This window comes from Thunnus thynnus, chromosome 1 (genome assembly GCF_963924715.1).
Source record: "Thunnus thynnus chromosome 1, fThuThy2.1, whole genome shotgun sequence".
NCBI lineage: Eukaryota > Metazoa > Chordata > Actinopteri > Scombriformes > Scombridae > Thunnus > Thunnus thynnus.
Window position 1 is genome coordinate 9,324,283 of NC_089517.1, and position 12,663 is coordinate 9,336,945.

The following is a 12,663-nucleotide window of genomic DNA, read 5'->3' on the forward strand; positions in this document are numbered from 1 at the left end:
ATTCAATATAATGCACCCCAGTACACCACCACCCACTACGACCTCAATAATAAACCTAAAGTGGAATTATCACCTTTCTGACAATGTCAACAAAAACTGAAAATGTATAAGCTTCCTAAAAGTAGAATTTATGGCAGAACTGTTGTATTGGATTGCACAGGTGTACCTAATGAAGTGGCCTGTGGGTGTATATGACATCATTAAATTATTAATACTGAAGCATCAGCGTATAAGCAGTGTGTTACTGTTGCAGCTGCTGAAGGTGGAGCTAGTTTGAACTACTTTATGTACACTTAGCTAGTTTAGTCCAGTGGTTCCCAACCTAGGGTTCTGGCCCATCGAAAGGGTCAACAGATAGATCTGAGGGGTTGTGAGATGATTAATGGAAGAGGAAAGAAGAAAAAACAAAGTTCTGATACACAAATCTGTTTTCAGTTTTTTTTAAAAATGTTTCTCTAACGTTTGATTTTTGGTGAAAAGTTGGATCATTTGAACATTTATTGAAATGAAACCATGTGAGACGTTTAGAGGGAAAAATCATTTTTTGGTGGAGCTGTTAACAATTCATAGACATCTGAAATGTGACCCCGACTACACACTGCTTTTTATAAGACATCAAAGGCCAAACAGTTTGGAAACCACTGGTTTCATATTTAACAATGTTTTGTATTTTAAAAGCTTATTATATTATCCATTGTGTCAAATCTTCATCTGAAAAGTAACTAAAGCTGTCAAATAAATGTAGTCATCTAAATGTGCCTGTCCCAGACTAATGAGCTCTTGCTGCAACACTGAACAAATACCAAAGTAGAAGTTTTTTTTCAAAGCCAAACAAATCTAGTTTCTATGGAAACAAAAGTTAGCAAGTGAGCACATGGATGACTGGTTGGGCCACACACACTGGGTAGATGTCAAGATCACGAAAACCAAGGTAAAGATCTTTATTTTACTTTCTTTATTTATCTTTTCTTCTGAAGTATTTATTGTGTGCCCTTACCATACAACTTAGTAATTGTGTATTTCGAATTGCATTTAAAAAAAAAAAAATTAGTATTACTGTTGAATTCATGTATATTAGGTGCTAAGAGCCAAAGCTAATGTAGCAAACCTTGCTAGCTGCCATTTATCTGCAATATTAACGAATCTAAAAGGGGAGAAAAGCAGCATTAGTAAATAAATAAATAAATAGATAATTACATGTTCATTATTAAAATGAACTGGCACTCGGGTCAGTATTTTTTTTTTAAAAACATTGTGGCTCGTGATATCCACATGGTTGGATACGGCATTACACCTGAATCGCCGCTAGAGGGCAGACTCTTCCGACGCAAAACAGGAAGTGGAGGCGAAGGTATTTTATATCTCCGCCGAAGAAGAAGCCGAACACAAATAAACAGACGGCGCTTGTGTTTGCTGTCTTTCATTCACGTTTTCTGCACAATTCTCTGCATTATCGCATAGTTTCATCAAAGGGGACACCATGCCCGTTATTTGTGCGGCTATAGGGTGTACTAATAAGTTTGTCAAGGGGTCTGAAATCAGATTTTACAGGTAAGTTTGACCGGTGTAGCGCTGGCGCCGAAGTCTCCAGTGCATCTTCCTCCTCTTTATGCTAGCTTTTAAGTTATTTTATAAGCCACACAACCAGCATAGAGAGACAGTTGTAACGTTACTTTTAACTTAGTATAGCAAATAAATCTCCTCTCTAAGAAGACTATAAATGTGGCAGATGTCCACTTGATATGACTAACTCAGACTGCTGAAGCCTCATAATAAGCTTCAGATCAACTTTTAAAATTCATTTTTGCACAAAATGACTGTGCGGACAAATTGTGGATTATGGCCCCCATCACTTACATTGAAAGTGCATTTAAAGGGGATCGTTACCTCTTCCAGTGTTCATATGGGTACCTGACTCTTGTTTCGAGTTGTGAAGCTATCTTTTAACATGTCCATAGCTTTACCATCAATGAGCAATTAATATAATATACAGTTGGAGTAAAAATAAAATCACGCATTGTTGTCACTTCTTGTCACTGTTGTATTTAACTACTGAATTGTCTTAAAATGGTCTGATAATTTGGAGCCTGACAGTTGTACTGTATCAGCTTATTCATAACAAGGCAACCAAATTCATAAAGTCAGGTTTATTTTATTTTCATGGTCACAAAATGCTTCACAATAGAAATAAGAAATGAAACAGATGTCTGACTGATGACTGGCAGTATCATGTAGACTCAAAGATATTAATGCTGGCAATAATAATCAAGATTAAAAACATGTATGAGTAATACAAGAGCTAAAACAAGATATTAGCAGCATACAATCCAATGGGAAGGGACCAAAAATTACTGCTGAAGCTTTTGTATGTAAATTTAAAAGAGAGCACGAGGAACAAACCTGTACCTGCACACTGAACTCTTTAACATTTAGGCTGCTGACCACAGCACTGTCTGTCTGAACTGTCTGTTGACTTATGATAACCTGTCTGGTCAAATTGTTGCTACATCAAATCCTGTGCACTAGTCGGTGCATCGGACCATGCAAGGGCTTGCTTTAATATGTCCATCAAACAAAAAAGACTTTCATTCATTTCATTCATCTGTAGACTGGGAAAGCTTGTTCAGCTGTCATTAAGACAACTAATATGCTCTGTGTATTTGAGAATGATAATTTTCCCTCCCCATAACTGTGTCCAGTTGCCAAAGTATATTATTAAAATTTTATTATCTTATCTGATTTTTATCTTTTTTTTTTTTTTTGCATGATTATGTGTTTTTCAATGTCAATCTTCAGATTTTTTCTTCATGTCTGTCTGTTTTCAGTGACAGATTTTTTTTTTTACGCTCAATATTTTTCAGTATCACTGGTTTCCAGTTTCAACTTTCTGTTTTTCAGTTTCAACTTTCTGTTTTTTCAGTTTCAACTTTCTGTCACCATTTTGGCGTAGAGACGAGGGCCTTTGCTTGGCCTATGTTACCCAGCGTGCCTTGCGGTGCAAGGAAGATTGGATATTCGTGGGTGATGGCGTCATGGCGAAGATTTTGAGCCAGGCTGTTGTAATTTTCACTCTAGGACTGTTAATATCTCACTTTATTAAGATTGAATATTTTTTCAGGCAAGAAAGTAACCATGTAGATTCCAAATATGTGGTCGGTTTATCAAAGTAACACCTGTTTATAAATCTGCTGCAATGTTTTCGGAGATGTGAGGAGCCCCTGGCCGGGTGAAAGCAGCCGGGCATCTCAAAGCCAGGTATTAAGGTCACAGCGATGATGTCTAAACCTACTCTAATCTCTCTTCGCTTCGCTTTTGGTGTGAACACAACATTATGTTGGATGTTGGATCTTTAAATCCAATCCTAATCAGAACAGAGGACTGTGAGTAGCCTATTATGGTTGCCAGTTTAGACTAGTTTAAATAATTTGACCTCCAAATACAACATTGGGCCCTATATTTCGTGATAGTGCAACGATCATCACAGGCAGCACATGGACGGTTTGGTATTTTCCTGACCTTGAAATTTGCTTTGCCCGTCTTTGTGGTATTGTGGTGCCCAGCACTGCTTGCATGGTTAACTGTCAGGAGGAGACGTGCAAACAGGCAGCACAGAACCATGTCTGTTTCTACAGCAAAGTCACTCCGCTGCCACTTGGTGATTTTATCAACAAGAGCAAACTAAATACTTGCTGTAACTGTGCTGCAATAACGGATTAATGCTTAAAATCTAAATACTTTATTTCAAACATTCTCCAACCAAAATTGGCACAGAAATAACATTTAATGTGGTTAAAACATCTGTACTGATCTGTAAATGAATGTAGGTGATTCTGACAGTGTCTGTATCTCAGCTGCTTTATGCTGTATGAAAACCCTTCTCCTTCAGTACGTTAAGGCAGCAGGACTGATATGTTGATAAATCTGAACCTCTCAGAGTGCAGTGCCATTACGCACATTGGTTCACTGTGTTTACCATCATTAAAACGGCTGAAAACGACACCAGGCTGCTACAGTATAACCACACACACCTCTACACACATCAGACTCGATATTCTACCCTTTTATGAATGACACGTCGGGTTAGCAGGGCTCATCACAGCCTAGTATCCAACATTCTTTTCAGCAAAAGTAGCATCTCATAATTTATTCTTGAGACACATTGCAGTGCAAACGCTGCTGTGTAACATTAATTACTAAACTGTGTGACCATTTACGAGGTGAGATACGTTACATTCAAGTTATGGCCAAAACAGCATCGGTCTGATCGTGACTATTGCTCCACTAACACTTTTTTTTCCTCACAAAAAATAACCTCATTGACAGAATGATGCAGTAAATGATGTTATTCGGTCTGTAACGTAGCTATAATAAAAAACAAAACTGTTATGTAGTTTAATAATATAAAACAAAATTTAATATGGACTGATCTGTTCATTTTAACACTGTTATATTTATGTAAATGTGGTGATATCTGTACATATAGAGCCCCAGAGGCAGTGCTGTTGTTCTGTCCAGTAATAGCATGAGGATTCACTTTACATTCAGGCAAACTAATGTGGCAGCTATTTCATCTGTGAGACCAACATTTATCTTCCAAAAGGAATTATATATCAAAAAGCTGCGGAGACATTAGAGCAAGCGGTAAATCAGCAAAGAGCTGCACCAAGGCTGGCGACTTTTGACTTTTTGTTGGTAATAAAATGAGCATTATTCATGCTAAATCGACCCACTCAACCTCTCTCTAGCTTAGTGCTGCAATGCTGCAATGACTTTACTAACCACCCTACTGTAGGCAAGCTCTACAGCCCAGTCGCCAGAATACAATGTTAGCATTGTACGTTTCTGTAAACCACAGATATGTTGAATCTCTTCATTTCAATAAGTCTAATACATAGCATATCAACATTTCTACAATACGTAGCATTCAGGGGTGTCACTAGAGATTTATGGTTAGGGGGGCTAAGCCTTACTGGGGGGGCTAGGAGGATGATTTTTTTTTTTTAATGGCCCCAAAATGTCTGTTTGTCATGAATTTTTAGAGTAGCAACAGGTGTAAAATCAATACGATAGATCTGTCTCTTCATAGTTTGTAATAGGCACGGATCTAATATGACTTAAATGCTATCCATCCACTTACAGCAGGCACAGATCGAGCAAAGGTACTGAAGTCTAGGAATGCTATCTCCTCTCTCTTAGATGTGTTGCAGGTCCTAAGTATGTTATTCACACACAGATTGATGTTTGTGGGTCAACCTCGAAAAACTAAAAATGTCATAAAATTATTTAAAACCCCCCCTAAAACAGGCCTAGCGACGCCCCTGCGTAGCATAGGGGAAATTATGTAGCTCAGATTAAATCTATGAGCTGGCTTTCTTATTAGCAGGAGGAGGGGTTGGGTGGTTGACTAGAAACTTTATTAGATGGAAGAAAATTGGGAAAGCGTTTTTCTGGCGACAGAATCGGGTATTTTAACCAGACTTACGAGTTCTTAGTGCAACACAAAACAAATGCCAAAGTAAAAGTTTTTTTTTTTTTAAGCCAAACAAATCTAGTTTCTATGGAAACAAAAATTAGCAAGTGAGCACATGGATGACGGGTTGGGCTACACACACAGGGTGAATGTCAAGATCAAGAAGAAGGTAAAGATAATATTTTCTTCTGAAGTATTTATTGTGTGCCCTTACCATATAACTTAGTAATTGTATATTTTGAGCTACATTAAAAAAAAAGAAATTAGGATTACTGTTGACTTCATGTATATTAGATGCTAACAGTCGAAGCTAACATAGCAGACCTTGTTAGCTGCCATTTATCTTCAATATAAACGACATATAAATGTGTGTGTAGAGCGGATCTTTTGGCACGCAGAATCTAGAAGGGGAGACATGCAGCAGCAGCAAAATAAATAAATAAATACATAAATAAATGTTCGTTATGAAAATGAACTGGCACTCGGGTCTGTGATTTTTTTTAACCCCCTGCATTACACCTGAATCGTCGCTAGAGGGCAGACTTTTCTGACGCAAAACAGGAAGTGGAGGCGGATGTATTTTATATCTCCGCCGAAGAAGAAGCCGAACGCAAACAAACAGACAGCGCTTGTTTGTTGTCTTTTGTGCACGTTTTTCTGCACAATTTTTTTGCATTATCGCATAGTGTTGTCAAAGGGGACACCATGCCCGTTATTTGTGCGGTGATAGGATGTAACAATAAGTTTGTCAAGGGGTCTGAAATCAGATTTTACAGGTAAGTTTTACCGGTGTAGCGCCGGCGGCGAGGTTTGCAGTGCATCTTCCTCCTCTTTACGTCAGCTTTTAAGTTATTTTATATCCACACAACCAACACAGAGAGTGGCAGATGTAACGTCACTTTTAACTTAGAATTGCAAATAAATATTCGCCCGGTTAATGCATGTTTTTAAGTAACGCTAACGTTAAACCTGGTAACATGACATCTTAACCACAATACATGTCATAATAGTAATAGATGGAAATGTATTATCACAACAGTATACAATTACGTCGTATTTCCTTTGTTATTATTGGTTTGTGTGTTTTGATTAACCGTACAGCAACAAAGCGTTGTGCTTAAATGTAAAGCTTATTTAAAGACGTGTTCCCGTTTTTTCCAAGTCTGTCTTAAAACAACAGTCAGGTGCCCAAATGAACATTGAAACAGGTTGTTTTTCTTGCTGTAATCATTCCCTCTGTTCATACTGACCATTAGAAGATCCCTTCATAATGCACTTACAATGTAAGTGATGGGGGACAAAAATCCACAAGCCTCCTTCTGTGCAATGTATTCAACAGTTTATCTGAAGCTAATATGAAGCTTCAGCCACCAAATTAGACAAAACAAGTAGATATCTTTCAGTGTTACAGTCTTTTTAGTGCCAAAGTCCCTCTTTTTGTTACTATACTTCCACAGCAGAGAAACAGAGAAACACAAAGAGGGAATTTGATGCTAAAAAGACTGTAAATGTGGCAGATATCCACTTTATATGACTAACTCAGACTGTCTGTCTGAACTGTATGTTGACTTATGATAACCTGTCTGGTCAAAATGTTGCTACATCAAATCCTGTGCACTAGTCGGTGCATCAGACCATGCAAGGGCTTGCTTTAATATGTCCATCAAACAAAAAAGACTTTCATTCATTTCATTCATTTGTAGATTGGGAGAGCTTGTTGAGCTGTCATTAAGACAATTAATATGCTCTGTGTGTTTGAGAACGATCATTTCAGACTATGCAAGGGCCAGCTGCCAAAAATACAGTCTCCTCACTCTCTTGTGTATCAGGTTCCCGCTCAGCAAACCTCAACTGGCCACGAAATGGGTGCACAGCCTGGGCATGAAAAACTTCACCCCAACCGCCAACACCTGCCTCTGCTCAGAGCATTTCCGGACGGACTGCTTCAGGGACTACAACGGCAAGCAGTTTCTGAGGGAGGACGCGGTACCCACCATATTCAACCATGGGCAAGATTCATCAAAGGTCTGCGTTCACAGCATTATATATATACTATTCTTCACCGACAGTTTGTTTTCAGTCTGAACAAGTCATCCTGTCTTACTTTTATGTTAAGTCAAGAGATATATCTGTAAAACATTCCACAGATTGAACTTCGGAAAAGAGGGGTGATACCAAAGGAGACGAACGTCACAAATCAAATAGGAACACAAGCGGACAGAGACCGAGCGAGAGAGGCTGCTGGTCTACGCAGAGACAAAAGAGGAGGAATGAGGGTGAGTTTTCTTTTACTGTTGTATGTACGGATGTGATGTTCATCTTGTACAATACCAGTGTTTGACGTGATATCTCACTTACAATAAATACTGTATGCTTCAAGTTAATCTGAAGGATAGCACAAGTTGTATGGATTTGAGTTTGTTTGGATTTGAATTTGTTCTTATTTCTTTTCTCACAGGGTGGACGAGGTGGCCGTGGAGGAAAACAGCTGTCTGAAAGGTGAGACACTGTGCAGGTGTTTCTTCATTCCTCACAGTCGCTTCACTGCGTTCGATGATAGAAGAACGACTGAACAGTTTGCGCCCCTTCATTCCTGCTATTCAGTGAAGAGAATGAGTTTCTTTTTCACCGAGTCGCCCATCCCAGACAAACCCGCTGCTCTGTTTCAATCACTCACTAGTTCAGTATGTGTAGGAATAATGCCTGTGCTAAGGTGGAGAATCTGCTTCCTCTTCTGACCATATTTGGTCATCTTTGGTCATCACCAGACTTTGTACAGCAAAAAATATAAAGAAAAAAGATTCATACACAGAAAAAAACATTTCTGGTGGTGTATTTCAATGTTCTTAAGCCAACAACAGAGATACGTTCAACACAGATAAAATAGATTTTAAAAGAATAATTTAACAAGGTAAACAGCTTTCAGCAGTAATAAATCCATCATTGAAGAGGCAGACATACATTTCTCCATCCTCACAATCCTATCAGACTAGAAGGAAATGCAGCCACATGTTGCACTCAGTATCAGTATCAAACAGTATCAAGATACATTTGAAACCTCTCCTGCAGCGTAATCATGTTCTCTGTCCGTTTGTATGATCCAGTTGTAGAAGTATGTCAGTATGTGACTAAATACAGCAGCCATTAAGGCCTTCATTGGGGCAAGTACGTTGTATGTTTTGAGTTATAACATTACTTCCCTCATTCAAACATTAAAAGTTAAATTCATTCATAATGAATTATTTAAATTACTACCAACACTGGTGAGAAATCTTGGCCGTATTTTTATTTTCCTAGAATGTCAGGGGATGTCCTCTTGCTTGTTTGTACAATATCACAGCTGCTTAGAAGCAGCACAAAGGAAACAAAATTGAGGTCACCTTACTCATAAAACTATTGTCCTCTCAAGAAAAATAAAACTGAGCTCTAGCAGGTAGTTCATTGTGTGATATTTGTTGATACTCTAAGTCTAAATGAAGTAATGTTTAGGAAAAGTTTGTGCACCAAAATCTTCACAACAACAGCTGGAATATACTGAACATCCCAAACTGAAGAGATCCAGCACTTTCCATTTGGCCCTGGGCTGGTTAATCAGGCTTCATTTCATCTAAATGTAGATTTGTTTCATAATGATGCACCACAATATAAAAAATAGTTTTACTTTTATGACTTATTATTTATTAATCTATTTATATAATATATTTTTTTGTGAGTAGCATAAAGGGACTACAAACTGCATTTCATTATACAACCTTGTGTTGTAAAATGATAATAATAAATTAATCTTTGATCTTGAAAGACAAAACTGGTTTTCACTGCTCCTCACTGAATAATTTTTCATAATATTTATTGTCATTGCCTGACTGCAGTGGATGTAAATTTATTCAGATAGCTTAATGCAGCCGTGATTATTTTATACTGTCAGATAAAAACAAAAGTGATGGTCCTATTAAAAAGTTTAATTGTTTTTATCAGAGCGAGCGGGTCACTCATTAACGTCGGCCTTTCCTCTTGATCGTGCAGGCAGACGATCGGAGCCAAGAGCAGAGTGTACGACAGCAAAGGCCGACTGCTGTCCAACGGCAAGGACATGTGTGACTGCCTGGACGTGGATTGTATGGGCTGCTTCTACCCCTGCCCCGACTGCGGCTCACGCAAGTGTGGGGTCGAGTGCCGCTGCGAGAGGAAGTGGCTTTACGAGCAGGTGGAGGTGGAGGGCGGAGAGATCATCCGGAACAAGTTTGCTGTGTAATCAGCTGTGAATCTTTTAAAGGCTCATGAATTCAGGGGCTTCTGGGAACTAAAACTTGCCTCCTCAGATCCTGCTGCAAGTCGAGTTGATGGACAATTCAAGACTGTGAAGGAATCTTCAATAAGGTTCATTGATATTTATCAGGTTTTGCAAAACTCCTGCACATGATAGAAATATGCAGAACAACGTGAGTATTCTGCTGAATTTTGCATGTGCAGTTTATAGCTCGTAGAACCTTTATTCCTGTAAAGTTGTTTTTTGTTTTTCTGTATCCTCTGGTAAAATATTTCTTATGTGCCAATCTGTGTTAATAAACCATATTCTTAATGTTACATGGCTGCACTGTTGATGTGCTCTAACATCCGCAGAGGTGGGAATAAGTGGACCTCAAGTTTTTAGTGCAACTGTCTTAGATTGTCTCCCAAATTCCACTTTGTTCCTGTTTTTTCTGGTTTTATGCAGTTAAATATTCTAAATTACTACTTGAATTGTTTACAGGAGAGGAAAAAAATACAATAAATCATATTAGATTTGAAGTGACAACTAACATCATGGAACAAAAAATTGTTTTCCACTGTGACGCATTTAGGTTGGAAGTCAAGAACACTGACTCGGATCTATCGACTTCTGACTAAGAGCAGGCATACGTCACCCACCACCACCATGCTCCCTTTTTTTGGTGAAAACAAGCACTGTAAAAGTGCCGGCACCAAATTGGAGAAACTAGTGGCAACATGCTTAAGAGCTGCTGCACATCAAACAATTAAAAAAAAAAAAACCCCAGTTTGCGATTTCCTTTACTTCCCCAAAGAGCGAAGGACAGTGGAAAAAGAGATCTTTGGCTTCAGGCCATCAGCAGAGATTATGAAAATGGTAAACTGTGGGATACATCTGTGGCAAACACTTCATCACGGGTTAGTTAATGATGTTAAAGTCAACAGTTATAATGTTAAAAGTCAAAGTAATGAATGTTGATGCTGCGTTGAAAGGGCAGTACATGGAAAATACTGAAAAGCCGAGAAAATCCCAATTTTTAGTGTTAGCCTGCAACAGCTAGCTCACTAGCAAGATGGGTATCCCCTTGTTTGTTGAAACATAGGTACAAAGTCACCTGCCTGTTCTCTGAAGTGATTTTATGTCATGATTATTGACATAATAATCCAAATTCAAAGTGTGTCCGAATGCTGAGTTAACCTCTGCCCAGATGAAGTTGTGATCTGACGTGCTGTGGTAAGCGTATTGTCTTATTTTCGTTTAATTTTTGCTGCTCTCAACCCTGTTAATTAAGCTATATTCTTCATTACAACGTCTTAATTACCTGCTGTACATTTAAATGTACACCAGTTCGGTTCAAGCAGTCATAGCTCTCTCCTCCTTTTATCAGTTTTCTCGTTAATCCCGTAGTTGTTTACATGCTATTCAGATCCGCTAGTTACTTTAGCTTAGCAGTTAGCAATGACGCTCTTCAACCTCTATTTATTTAATTTTTTCTATAATGACGTAACAATTGTTTGCCTTAAGGGCCAGAGGATTTGGGCTCCTAATTGCTAAAAAGCAATTCAGTTTTCTTATTTTATACTATTAAAGTGGCAAAGACGTCAGAATTTGCATTTACCGCCAGTCAAATTAGAGGGATTGTTTTCACCCCAAAAGGGGCGGGGCATGACACAACGGCAAAGTACCCAGATGTGCTGCTCTCATCTATGCGTAGTAATATACACAACATAGCTTCATACAATAAAATACCATCTGTGGTGCAACCACAATTTGACCTTCAGAAGAATCATAATTATCGTGAGTAGTTATTAGCGCATCTTTAAGCCATTATAAGCTGTTTTTTGGGGTGTTTTTTCATGTAAAATGCAAAACTAACACAGATTTCCCAATTCACTGAGTGGTTGTTTTTGTTCCTGTGAATGTGTCAATTCAATATACATTTTAATTTTTCACGTTTAGTAAACTATTCTTGCATTGTGGCTACGAGTGTGCGACTACCTTCCTTCATGCTTGTACTTTCATTTTGGTCAGCACCTCTTCCAACACTGGTGTGCGTTCCTCCTCTCTTTCATCATACAAACAGAAAAAACATTTTGGTCTTTATAGTGTTGAAGCTCTACCTCTATATTGCCTCTCAAACATCTTGGCTTTTCAGGGACTTTCGCCTCACAGTTAGAAAATGTTGGTTCGAAAACAGTTAATCCGAAAGAAGACACAATGATTTCAATAGATACAGGTAAAGAAGAAAGCTCTGCAAGACCTTCAGAAAGCATCAGAAAGAGTATTTTAACTGGATGCAAGTTTTAGGAACAGAAGAAGGCCATGTATGACCAAGGCTGCTTTAGATGCTTCAAATGAAAATGAATCAGTGGAAATGGAAAAACAGCAAGTCAGGGCCAAATTGTTGGTCCTTTATCGGTCCAGTGTACAGACACAGGTGAAGGCAATCAGAGCAACTTTTTTTAGATGAATAAAGGTTTTAATTTCATACTGTGTTATACTAAGCAGCGCCAGGCTTTTTTAAGATATTAAAGTATGATTTAATGTCTGTTTAGAGTCATCTCAGTTATTCATATTGTAAATTAATGTCCTTTTTAAAATGTTAATAATTTTTTTATTTCTGTTTCCATTTTTTTGCCTGATGATCACTGACTGGAGACACTAGAGGACCGTCTTTTTACGACTCACCACATGCTGACCAGAGGCAGCATGACACAGCAGTTCATCACTCTGGCTAAAGAAAGACTTGCAGACAGTAATGTCTCATTTTTGCACATCCTGCTGTCCTTGAGCTCAGCTGTAGGTTAAGTGTCACGCAGCCCCGGCGTTGCTTTGCCTGCATATCCTCTGCTTATTTTTCAGGGAACATTGGCAGCATTACTCAAAATAAACTGAGGGTGAAGATTGAAAAGTATGGCCCTGTCAAAACTTGCAGTAATTGCAG

General features: G+C 38.4%; 1 protein-coding gene across 4 annotated transcripts; it reads left to right on the top strand.

Annotated features, from left to right (window-relative positions):
- The first annotated feature begins 830 nt into the window (after window positions 1–830).
- Window positions 831–10,054, top strand: arl14ep (ADP-ribosylation factor-like 14 effector protein). 4 transcript variants are annotated; one of them, XM_067577361.1, is made up of 5 exons: window positions 831–931; window positions 7,300–7,495; window positions 7,618–7,746; window positions 7,929–7,969; window positions 9,494–10,054. In XM_067577361.1, exons 1-5 carry the CDS (start codon window positions 909–911, stop codon window positions 9,720–9,722), a joined length of 618 nt encoding a protein of 205 aa, XP_067433462.1. In that variant the 5' UTR covers window positions 831–908; the 3' UTR covers window positions 9,723–10,054. The 4 variants fall into 4 exon arrangements, with proteins under 4 accessions (XP_067433462.1, XP_067433393.1, XP_067433528.1 ...); XM_067577292.1 differs by lacking the exon at window positions 831–931 and adding an exon at window positions 1,370–1,551; XM_067577427.1 differs by lacking the exon at window positions 831–931 and adding an exon at window positions 5,417–5,639.
- Window positions 10,055–12,663: the final 2,609 nt, after the last annotated feature.